The 12,440-nt window shown below is 33.3% G+C and overlaps 2 protein-coding genes across 2 annotated transcripts; one reads left to right on the forward strand and one right to left on the reverse strand.

Moving 5' to 3' along the window:
• Positions 1-1,589: 1,589 nt before the first annotated feature.
• On the forward strand, positions 1,590-2,279 carry TRIADDRAFT_5625 (uncharacterized protein; the record flags this gene model as incomplete). Its single annotated transcript, XM_002112464.1, has 1 exon — positions 1,590-2,279. A coding segment is annotated over one exon (690 nt), but the record flags the coding sequence as incomplete, so codon positions are not given.
• A 5,090-nt stretch (positions 2,280-7,369) lies between these two features.
• TRIADDRAFT_56584 (uncharacterized protein) lies at positions 7,370-10,938 on the reverse strand (the record flags this gene model as incomplete). The annotated part of the gene is made up of 12 exons (XM_002112906.1): positions 7,370-7,504; positions 7,674-7,759; positions 7,827-7,896; positions 7,981-8,147; positions 8,228-8,289; positions 8,369-8,499; positions 8,584-8,744; positions 8,793-8,944; positions 9,056-9,162; positions 9,302-9,435; positions 9,939-10,090; positions 10,790-10,938. The coding sequence occupies 12 exons, from the start codon at positions 10,936-10,938 to the stop codon at positions 7,370-7,372; spliced, it is 1,506 nt and encodes a 501-aa protein (XP_002112942.1).
• Positions 10,939-12,440: the final 1,502 nt, after the last annotated feature.

The following is a 12,440-nucleotide window of genomic DNA, read 5'->3' on the forward strand; positions in this document are numbered from 1 at the left end:
TACAAAAAGATTATCTCTTTAATGACCGATTTTAATCAACCCGATGAAGCTTCTGGTGTTAGTATAATTCAGAGGTCGTCCTTACCCGTAATGCTTAAGTCAATGTACAATAAGTACCATTTATCAATTAAGGTCGTCAAGAAATTAACAACACTGAAATGGTTTATCTACGAAATTAAATCTAGAATTAACTGATTATAATTAATTATTAAACTATCAAGGTACGCGTATCTACACTTTTAAAACTCTAAAGAACATAATTGGCATCGTCAGGTTGTAAATTGTGTTGCTATATTACGTTTAAGTGTAATAAATATATGTATACGAATATATTGATATTGGCAAGTAATAGCACTTGTCAGATATCATTACAAATTAATTTGTAATTCATTCATGTACATTATACAGCAATATCAGTATAAAGTATAATGACGCTTGTGCCTTCATTTCTCAACATATACTATATACTGTAGACTGTAGTAAAGTAGTTTAACAATTTTAGTCTACTGTTTTATACAATATTACCATACGATCTCGCGCAAGACTGTAAGTTATGACTAATTGACTAGTATAATAATTGGTAGAATGTCTTAATCAGTTATGATTATGTTATGTTTGCATAGTATAATACAAGACCAATCTAAAATTAGAATCGATTATAACGAGATAATATGCTATTGTATGCTATTATAGGAGTTCCTGAGATTCAATTTGATGATTAATTATTACCTGTTATCTCGTAGTCGACTGGTAACGTCAAATAAAGTCACATGACAATAAATCGTATACCGTATACTGTTACATATGTACGGAACTATATGGATGCCACCGTTGTCAGGCAAAGTTTTACCGAAAATGTCCCCAAAATAATTACCGTACTTTCCTGTGTAGTTTCTAAGCCAATAACATACGATACATACTGTATCTTAAGATTTGGTTATACTGTACAGTATGTGTACATATTTACTACAGTACTATTCTTGTTAGTCTATTCAGTAGCACCAGTAGCGCAAGTGCTTACCGTTAAAACATCTTTCGTACATGTTGATGTAAAATCACTAGAATGTTATACGACCGCTAGTGAAGAGATCATCGAAAAAAGAGACAAATAATGACGATAGTAAAGAAATTCTTTATGATTTTGATGATAACGCTTAATTTGATTGGATTAGGTAAATTTTTCTTAAATGAATGATATTTTAACGGTACTAAAAGACTGTGAAAATAAAGATAATCTTGAATAACCTGTTGAATTATCTTATTGGTATAGTAATTTTTCCTTTGCGAAACTAAAAACGCAGAATTATTGACTTGTAAAACTTATTACTTTGTAATTTATCGTTCTGTTACTTTTATTCATAGTTTAATAAAGATATAGGAATATTAAATATCATTTGTAAAGCTTTTCAACGTATCAAATACTTTTATATCAGATTCACTATGATTCTTTATTATCAAAACAGATATCAAGTGATAGTTAAACAGTCAATCGTACTACACTTGTCAGTGGCCTTGCTTTTTTAATGTTTCTTTGGTTTCACGTCGTAGGATACTGCATTAGTGATGGCTCTGAATTCGCTCATTCAACAGAAGCTAAAGCTCATGAATATCCATGGCAAATTGTTTTATTAAAGAGAAACTATGCTGTTTGTAGCGGTGCACTGATAAATAAAATGTGGGCATTAACGACCGCGCACTGCATATCAAATATAGATCCATCAGTTATGACAGTAACCCTAGGAGATTACAATTTGGTCAAGTCGGAAGGGACAGAACAAACTGTTGTCCCGGATAAAGTCTATGTACATCCAAAATTCAATCACTCTACTACAGATAGTGATATAGCATTGATAAAATTTAAGGAGCCCATAACTTTTACTTTGGCAATAAAGCCGATAGCTCTACCAAGTGATGAACAGGCTCAAGTTGGAATGTACTGCATTGTTTCTGGATGGGGCAAAAGAAGCCTAGTTGCTGATGATAGACCAGACATTCTAAGGCAGGCAGTTATTCCTATAGTATCAAATAAAGAATGTAACGAGCCTATAGCATATAAAGGTGAGATAACTAAGAGGATGTTATGCGCTGGCTATAAATATGGTGGTCCGGATGCGTGCACCGGTGACAGTGGAGGGCCGCTGTCATGTTTACGCGCTTCCCGAAAAGCGAAGCAAGAGTGGTTTTTAGCAGGTTTAGTAAGTTGGGGTTCACGATGTGGTTCTCCGTTTAAGTTTGGTGTCTATACTCGTGTTAGTTGTTTTCGAGAATGGATTAAAGATACGATAGATAATTCAGCCTTAACCGACACCCCTCTGTAAAAGTGTCGAAATTTCTTAAAGTAAAATTAACTTCCAATTTCAAATCGTTTTATCGTATTCACTCAAACGCATCTACGTCAGGATTATAAAATTATCAAAACCGTTTTAAAAAAGTTGCTGAAATTACAGCTAAATGAAACGGTGCGTACATATCCAGCAATTTTAATTTTTAAGATCAAATTTCTCTATTTGAAGATAGGAATATATATTATAGAATAACTCTGAAGGCTAGTCCTAAAACCCAAATGTACCCGTAAATTACGGTATTTGAGGTTATGTTGCAATTTTCCGAAGCTGCTCACTGACAACCGAATTTCAAAGGCAGCAATAGTGAAATAATTTTTATGTTTTGCTCTGATTCTATAATATGTTTAAAACTTTTCAACAATTTGTGAAAGGAATTAAATCTATACGGGCATTCCTCCCGGCTTATAATTATTTTAAGTGAATAAGAATATATAAGATGTAAAAACTAATGTCAATCGCTATTTTTACCGCGAATTACTGTAAACACGAATATCTCTTTAAACTCTTATTCTCCGCACTACCTCATTACACGTATTGTAAGAAGTACAAATTGTATTGATCTAAGGAATATACAAAAAGCTATACCATAATGTTAATAAATCTGGATTTCGATCCATTGCTAATATCTTTTTCAAACATTGACAATTATACTGATCTTATTTAGTCTATGAGCATAATAATTAAAAAATCCTCTAAGAATGGTTCTGTTCTAATACAAAATAAATTCATTCTATGAATTTAAATATCATACAGGGTCTTGCTACAAGAATATTGTGATTTTACTATTACTTAAGAACTTACGTGTATTTAGTCATTGACATAATACCGGTAACCTGTCCAGTAACCATAACGTAATTGCCTTTATACTTTGAATTTGTGATTTCTGCTGAAGTGTTTAAGTTGTACCTACATAATATATTATTTGATCCATACAAAGAGCAGGGCAATTAATTTAAAATTTACTTCGCCACAAAGACGTATTTGTAAATCAATATTACTGTGGTAGAGCGGGTAAGCAAAGCGGTCTTAATATAATGTAAACTTGATCCTCAATTTGAAGATTAGGTAGCCAGCCAAGAGCATTGAATAACGTGAAAAAAACCTAAGAATGCCAGAGGTAGTAATTTGACTTGAGCCTTAGTAGTGACATTTACCGTACTGCTGTTAAGGTAATTTCATTTCAGAAAGAAATTTAATTATAAATGTTTCTAGGTATTCTATTAAACATTACTTGTTTGAATACTTTAGTGACAACTGTTGGGTGATTGTTAAGGATAAAGTTGCCAAGTATTGCTGTAATACGATTACATATCACGAATGGTTAGCGTTAATTAAGTTATATACGTAATTACATCACAATTTAAATTAGAGTACTAAGTCAGCGACATAATTCAATATCCGGTATGATGAGTTTGTAAGCTGTAAGTCAGTTAGCATAGCGAGAATAATCGGAGTCTAATTTAATGAAATATTGTAATAAATTATGAGGGGCCTGCAATCGCATTATTCCTGACATTATCATAACGTCTTTGCAGGAAGATGATGCGTCTAAAAATCTTCTAAATTTACGATTACTTGTGTTACTATTGTCATTAATTCTATCATATTCTTTTGGAGAAAGAAATATTGATAGCGAGATCTATAGCAATTTTTCCGATGTAAAGGTGAATTTGCAATTACCATAACGATAAAGACGTTATAAAGTTTCTAAATTCATAAACAATAGTAGAGTATTTATCTTGCTATCTTTATAAAGGTAATAAAGTTAACCACAAAGAAATTTGCTCTGTAATAAGCGAAAGAGTTCTTTCAAACTAGCAGAGAAAATTACACTGAAGATAAGCACATTAAGGTATTATTATAAGTGACTGATATTATGAGAATTTTCCAGAGCTTGATATGACGGGATGGTAGTATCGTGCACGTAACTGATTAATTAAGGTCCAATGTCTTAGCTTATATATAAACCGAAATGGAGAGCAAATGATACAGTACAATGTGGTAAAAGGTGAAATTACGTTCCCTACTTTAGTAGTTCATATATGCCGTTAAGAACAAGTAGAAACTACGGCACTGCGTTTAGGTATATGCAGTTATGAGGTGCTAGTTATAATAAAAAGTTTGAATGCCTAGATCATAGTTATCGCTCATAGTGTACCATTGAAGTCTACGACTTCCATTGGATCGAATTCTATAACAAAACGGAATAAGCCATTTTCCTACCAGATGAGAAAACATCATTATACATACAGAATCATCGAAAAGAATAATATACGTATAAAAGTATTTATGAGTTCTGCATTAGTGTGTATTTTATCTTTACTACCACAGCATTAGAGAAGGTATAATGCTGACATTGGCATTTAATTTCTGACAGCAAGTTTTTATCTTCAGCTATCCAAAGAAATAGCCACTGATGAAGTGTCAGGTTGGTTGATGAATCCATTCCACTTTTTTAAATGTAGCAATGACCTTATAAATGGAGTAAATCAAAGCCCAGAAATCTTGCGTTATAATTTTCTTTTATGTACTTTAAGTAAGAGTAATTCTAATTGTTAATTCTATACCGGAAAAATATAACTTGACAGAATGATTTTTCAACTTTGAATTATAAAATCTGGCAATACCTTTCAAAGAATGCAAAGATGCTGCTATTCAAGAAAGTTTTACTTTCTGAAAGGAAAATACCCAATAATGGTTTTCAATGTTAGGACTATAAATGTACCAATACTTGCAAAGAATGCAAAGATTACTATTCGAGTGTATCTTCCTTTCTAAAAGGAAAAAAGTCTAATATCATCTTTCAATTTTGGACTCTAAATCTGGCAATACCTTTCAAAGAATGCAAAGATTACTATTCGAGTGTATCTTCCTTTCTAAAAGGAAAAAAGTCTAATATCATCTTTCAATTTTGGACTCTAAATCTGGCAATACCTTTCAAAGAATGCAAAGATTACTATTCGAGTGTATCTTCCTTTCTAAAAGGAAAAAAGTCTAATATCATCTTTCAATTTTGGACTCTAAATCTAGCAATACCTTTCAAAGAATGTGAAGATTACTATTCGAGTGTATCTTTCTTTCTAAAAGGAAAAAAGTCTAATATCATCTTTCAATTTTGGATTCTAAATCTGGCAATACCTTTCAAAGAATGCAAAGATTACTATTCGAGTGTATCTTTCTTTCTAAAAGGAAAAAAGTCTAATATCATCTTTCAATTTTGGACTCTAAATCTAGCAATACCTTTCAAAGAATGTGAAGATTACTATTCGAGTTTATATCTTCCTTTCTAAAAGGAAAAAAGTCTAATATCATCTTTCAATTTTGGTTTCTAAATCTGGCAATACCTTTCAAAGAATGCAAAGATTGTTAATGGAGCGGGCGCCACTTTCTAAAAGTAATAAGTGGAATAATGGTTTTCATTCACTACGAAGTCAACTACAAGCTTCATTTACCTCGGTAAGATGACGCTCGAGAGATAACATCGTGTGACATCGTGTTCCTACGATTAGTGCGATACGATCAGCCAATAGTATCACACTACTTGTGATGAATATCAACTGCGAATTAGTGAAGTGCCTGATTGAAGTCTGTGCACTTTACACTCTATTTCTGACTATCTCATACGAAAAGAACCGATCCATCGTGGGATATAGCAATATTACTGAAATGTTGAGTGGTTCATTAGTAGTGTCGATTTTAAATTAATTCCTGACAAATCATTTTAGACTTGAGAAATTTGTAAAACTTTCCATTCCCAAGGCATGACAGTTTCGTGGTAATGAATAAGGAAACATGCTTGTTTCAGGAAAGGTTGATGCTGGATAGGGTGACTTGTGGTAAATGATATGACGAGACCACAAACTATTGGCTATCATGTACGCATCACGTATGTATGACGAAATCGACGCATTCACACTTTAAATGAAATATTAATTATTATTAATATCAAGAATAATATTTTTATTTTAATAGAGGCATTGCGTATAAAATAACGTGATAGGACTTCCAAATCTGATGCAATTTCACTTTGATTGATGGAATAGCGTTACCATATTCAAAATTCAATATTATGAATTCCATGTACCAACGGAACAAATGCTTCCTATACTTGATCAGCTATCTTATACAAATTTGCATACAATTCGCTCAGCAAATAGTGGAAATTGCTCACTTTAGCCTCGTACTATATAGCTATAATACATACCCATACGTTAACGTATATATGTTACGGTCGAGGTCTGGGACGAAGGCATCGTATACGCTGACTATGATGACAACGACGATCTATACGATGACCAAACTTAATTTCACTTTGATTGATGGAATAGCGTGACCATATTCAAAATTCAATATTATGAATTCCATGTACCAACGGAACAAATGCTTCCTATACTTGATCAGCTATCTTATACAAATTTGCATACAATTCGCTCAGCAAATAGTGGAAATTGCTCACTTTAGCCTTGTACTATACAATTGCAGAAAAAAAATTTCCAGTATAAATATTCAAATTGACTAATGACTGTCGGATTTAGGTTCGTAAAGAGCTAAGCTACACTATTTGACAAATTTAGACAGTTTGCAGTTTGACTTTCAAAGTTTCTGCTACTTTATAGATTAAGCTGGGTCCCCGGGATCCATTTATATTGAACAGAAACATGATTAAAGTTTTTGTTCTTAATGTTCTTAAGTAGCCAGAAATTGGCGGTGTAGATCTTGTAGAACAGCTTCAGAAAGTGATTTATTCAAATTTTCGATAGCTATTCTAATTACTCGACATACTGTAGAAAAGGAGCTGTGAAAGCCAATGTCAAGAGAAAGTTACTAATTCATATTTTATTACGATACACTAAAAGAAGAATTGAATGAATAATAAAATGAATGAACAATTATATAAAATTTTTTAATATGTTGCACCGTTGTCGAATTGAAATATAAATACGGCCCGACTATTTACAAAAATGGATTGATAATATTTTAAAAATTCTCCATAAGCTGAAAAGAATATATAGTGCATAAAAGAGTTAATAATCTTCATGATCAATGTCTCCAGTGTACTCGCAAATATCATCGTAATCGAATTCTGCAGCTTTCTGATTTGATAGTAAATATGCAACAGCTTTGTAATTGGACTTATCCCGGCTAACAATTTTTCCAACCTATTGTAAATAATTTAGTGACTGAGTAGGAAAATTAAGGCCATCTAATTTTTCAAGTAATTATGTACCGTGTGTTACATACAAGAACATGAGTGATATTTAGTGGTGCAGAGTGTTGTAAATGTTAAAAATACTCAGGACTAGGCGATAAAATGCTTATAACACTTACCATGCCGGCATGTTTCCCTTTCACAACGATGACATAGGCAGGATTACCTTTCGGAACAATAGTTTCTAGCATGTCTTCGGTAATATCTTACAAAAGTACAAAATAAAAGTTTAGAAATCATTTAACTCAAAAACTATTTCGTAGGCAGCTTACTTTCTAATAAACGGCCATCATCAGTTTCGCAAATACATGTACCAGCACGGATGACATCGATAATTTTAACCTATTCAGATAGAAAACTTTTAATTAAAAATAACACTGAGATCCGTGAAAACTTAGTAGTGCTAAAATAATACTTAAAATTTACCTTATGGTTATAATATCGACCATGTTTGTACGACTTGCTAATGAGTCGTACGCGAGTTTTAGGTCTTACCCATACATTACTGCCAGTTTCGTCATGCTTATTCGAATGATAGTGGTCTTTGCTTCCGGTGTAATTATTGCCGTGATGGGATCGATTCTTATCTTCACCTAACGTTGATTGTGGAGGATACTTGTTATTAATAGCAAATTCAGTCCGCAAATCAAGCGCAAAAGATAAGTGTACTCACTGGGATAGCGTTCTTCATCTCCCCGCTTTCTTTTAGAACTTTTTAAACTATCAGTACTGTTACTTTTTCAAAATGAAGAGGCTTAATTATATGGAATAAGTTGTAGGCTAATTAAGGCAAGTATATATTTCATACACTTACAGCGTCTCTTCACGTCCACTGCGAGAATTGATAAACGATTGCACTTTATCAACTTTATTTAACCTCATACAATTCTTCGTGTATTCTTTTTCGCTAACAATTTTCAAACAATTTTGACTAATAGTTGTTTTCTGCGGATGAAATAAATTATCCCCCGAGATTAAGGTTAGTGGCGTCTTATACTGTTTCAATCCTGCGAATATTAATTACCTAACCTCTTTATTAATTGCGAGCGCAACAAAAATGCGGCCATTATCGCCATCGATACCCTCTACCTTACCATAAAGGTCCGCATGTGGTCCAGCTACAACCATTACGTGAACTCCACGAGCAAAACCTAACGAAATTGTTGTTACCATTTTTGCTGCAAAACATACTGGAATAATATAAAGAACGAATTATTCTATCATATACTTTTATTTACCGTCTGACGTTCTTTCAGGCTCTTCATATTTTTCACCAGGTTTCCTGATCTTATCAGGCTTATTCTTATTTTTGTCATCCGATTCAACAAGACGTTCAGCTCCTAAACCCAGGCCTTTATAGCGAGGGGTGAATTCTATGGGTTTGATAACTCTGCATGCAGTAAGGGATTAGTTAAAATAATACCGTATGCCATAACAATCAAGTAATTAAATTGTGAGGCCTTGATAAAAATGAAGTATCAGTCTTTCGCAATGAACTTACTGCTTATTAGTCTTGCCAATTCCTTGACCTACTGACCAGCCCATTCCACGCAACATGGCTTGGCCAAAGTTGGATATCGGCATGTTCTCATAGTCTTCCAGTGAACTCTACAAATCATTGTAGGAAGAGTAAATAGTTTTACTGACGTTTAGTGGTATCGTCGTTGTTATTAACAAGTAATTCCATAAATAGTTGAATAACAAGCGATGTATCAATTAATGTTGGATAAATTTATATGCTACTTACTGTTTCTGGCCTCATCGCAATATCTAGTTTTTCGGAGCTTTCTATACCTTTAACCCGTGGTGCACAGTTTTGCATTAATAGGGGGACAATATGCTCCTCTTCTGCATCATTAACCTCTACTTGACTATTTATTTCTGTAGATAAAGAGAAGATGCACATGTATATCATTTGAAGGCAGTGTTAATTAAAACCTTTGATGTAGTGAAGTCTACAACGACATCGAAATAATAGATTAAATTAAAAATTGAATTTAGTCTTGACCATGGCATCTTTACATGTACTGCACTGTATATTGCATTAAGATTATTGGCTATTAAGAAATGAGAGTATAAACTTTTATAATCCCTGTCGATCGCGATCCTCGCCGTTCTGCTATTGCGTATATGGTAATATCGTCTACTATTATTCCAAAAAGGGTTGTAACTGGCAATCGCTGTAGTATAATTTAACACAAGCTTTCCTTCTAATTTATTGCTTTATCTCTATTATTTAGTCTGCAGAAAGTGTACAGAACGGATAGTAATTGCTACAGCTAGAATTATTGCAGCCAGGAAAATAACGAAATCATTCAGATAACAACGGAAGACATAAAATGAAGAGATGCTTATAACATTTACACTGATAATAGCAACATTACCTTGAAGAATTTCTTGGGCTGCTTCAGCATCTAGGTTAGATTTATCTTGATTAATTAGATTAGCTATGACCTTTTCATTTGGTATTACCCAGCGATTCCTTTTGACCATGGGAATCACGGCTGGACCTTTATTTCTGTCGCTGCTTTTACTCCTAAGATACATGAAATTTAGTATTGATCTGGAATAAAATGGCGTCCCGAAAAATTGCAATCAAGGCCTAGTCTATGCAGTTGTATAATTAATTGTAACAATTTTGACAACTGAGCAAGTCTTAGTTATACGAAAATTAAAAATTATAACTAAGCAACGGCATACGTATGCGTCCTACAGTATAATTTATTTATTTAATTTCCAGTTAATGGCTTCATGGATTGCAGTCATATATTTCTTCCCATACGAGTAAGTAAGTCTTGAATTATATCTTACAGACAGTCCTGTAATACCTTATTTATCATTGCCCAATCTAGAGTGGGTATTTGATATCTAGCTATGATTAACAGCATATCCGTACAGTATACCCCAATCACGTAGACTAAGGTGAAATCTTTCAAGATGAAGAATGACAAATAAGCAATAATAGTGATTCTGAATTGTTACGTTTACATTATTTCTCTCCATGGCCTAACGTACGAGTTTAGCAGATAAAGCTTTATAAATATATGTCAAAAAAACATAGGAATTAATAAATAAATCAGCTTATTAGACATATAGCTATATAGGTGAGATTGAGCTGGACTGTTCAACTTCACTAGTAGAAAGCATATTACTTCCAGTTGTGGTTGCAATTTAAGGAAACTTCTACGTTCATTTCACGTTCATTGAAAGTGAAGAGTGCTGTAAATGAATTTACCCTTCAATAACGTTTCCTTCTAAACCAGTAATAATTTCTTTATCATCCTCTATTTTCTCTTCTTCGTTATATTTCGATGTGTTGAGCTTTTTAGGAGCAAAATTTTTATTAAGTGTGAAAGATATCGTGGAAGTCTTCTTGTCATCCATTTTCCTAGCAAAGCAGCTCGTTATTGCGATCACCGACCGACAGACCAGAGGACTTTAAATTTAATTTAAATTTGTTTAGCGCTGCTGTACAGTGTACAGTACTTCAGCACTCTGCTAGGGGTACCAATTACTATAGATTTTACAGTACAGTATACTGTACAGTACTGTACAAAGTGTCTAATAAGGGGCTTACTGTACTGTATTCCCGAAGTTTTAGATGATCAAAAATAAATAAAATATTTTGCAATTTTAATTCATTTTATATCAATTGAAAGAAAAAGAGTGGAAATACAAGAGTCTGTCGATAGAATTTTCGTACGGTATCTAATTTTTTCATAAATTACGTTTAATGAGAAACAGTTATTTCTAGTACAGTAGAAGTCCCTGACTGTACATTCTACAATACAGTAGGCACAGTAGTAGTTGGAGTTAAACAGAACTGCATCCAAACACCTACTGACAACATCTCATTAAAACGAAGACTGCTGTAGACCATGGATACTGGACAGGGGCTATTAAAAAGAAGACAGAATTTAGTAGTCTCTGGGTATACGCTTTTATTGGTACCATATAGTAGAATGACCGAAAAAATGATATAAGCCTTGGCATTATTTTGCACCGACGGTCGTTGGCAGTCCCGTTTCTGTCTTATTTAGTAGTCCAAGACTAGACAAACTTACAGCATCATTAGCATGGTGCAAGTAGACTACGTCAGGGTGCAAATGAATGCTATAAAACGCAATAATATGCTGTTAAAGTATGATCTACCAATAAATTTATGCTCAAGCCTAATGGTCTTGCTTAGTCTTGTTTAGTCTTGCTCTTGCTATTTTGTTGACATTTTTACAACTGACTCAGTACAGCAGGTTGTTCCACTCGTGATATTCTCTTGCTATAAGTTTACTGAATTTTCCAGCATTCTCATATCGGTACTAAGGGAGATGCGGGTTGTGTTTGCCCCCTTATAATATATTTATATATATATGTCACAACCCTCACTTGTGGCAAAGGAAAGTAAAGAACTCTAGTGTAGTTACTTAAAACTTGGGCTATTTCTCCCAGTACTTTCAGTTTTTATGAGAGAAGTATTTGAGAACTCGATTTCTCGGCTGATCTCCACTGACAACTGACTAATTATTACACTATTCTTCACGATATGAGTCTTGCCGTTTCTTGAGCAATTACTAACTTTATTCTACAAACACACGCGCTTAAATATGTTTCTACAGTGGATTCCAACATTAACGAGTGAGAATTCATGCTTTACAAGTTACATTAATTAGTATATTACCATTACTAAATATACATGTCGATATTCTCAGACTTAGATAGCTACAAGCTATCAGGTGTTAAGACGCTTAACCTTCGTCCATATACAGCTCAATTTTTAGAGATTAACACACCTTATAAACCTACAGTAAATTAACTGCTAACAACTTCTATTTTTATCTCATTTCTACCATCCTATTATCAGCTACAAGCGCATTAAAACATAGCACATA

This window comes from Trichoplax adhaerens, genomic scaffold, assembly GCF_000150275.1.
Source record: "Trichoplax adhaerens TRIADscaffold_5 genomic scaffold, whole genome shotgun sequence".
In the NCBI taxonomy this organism is placed as follows: Eukaryota; Metazoa; Placozoa; class Uniplacotomia; order Trichoplacea; family Trichoplacidae; genus Trichoplax; species Trichoplax adhaerens.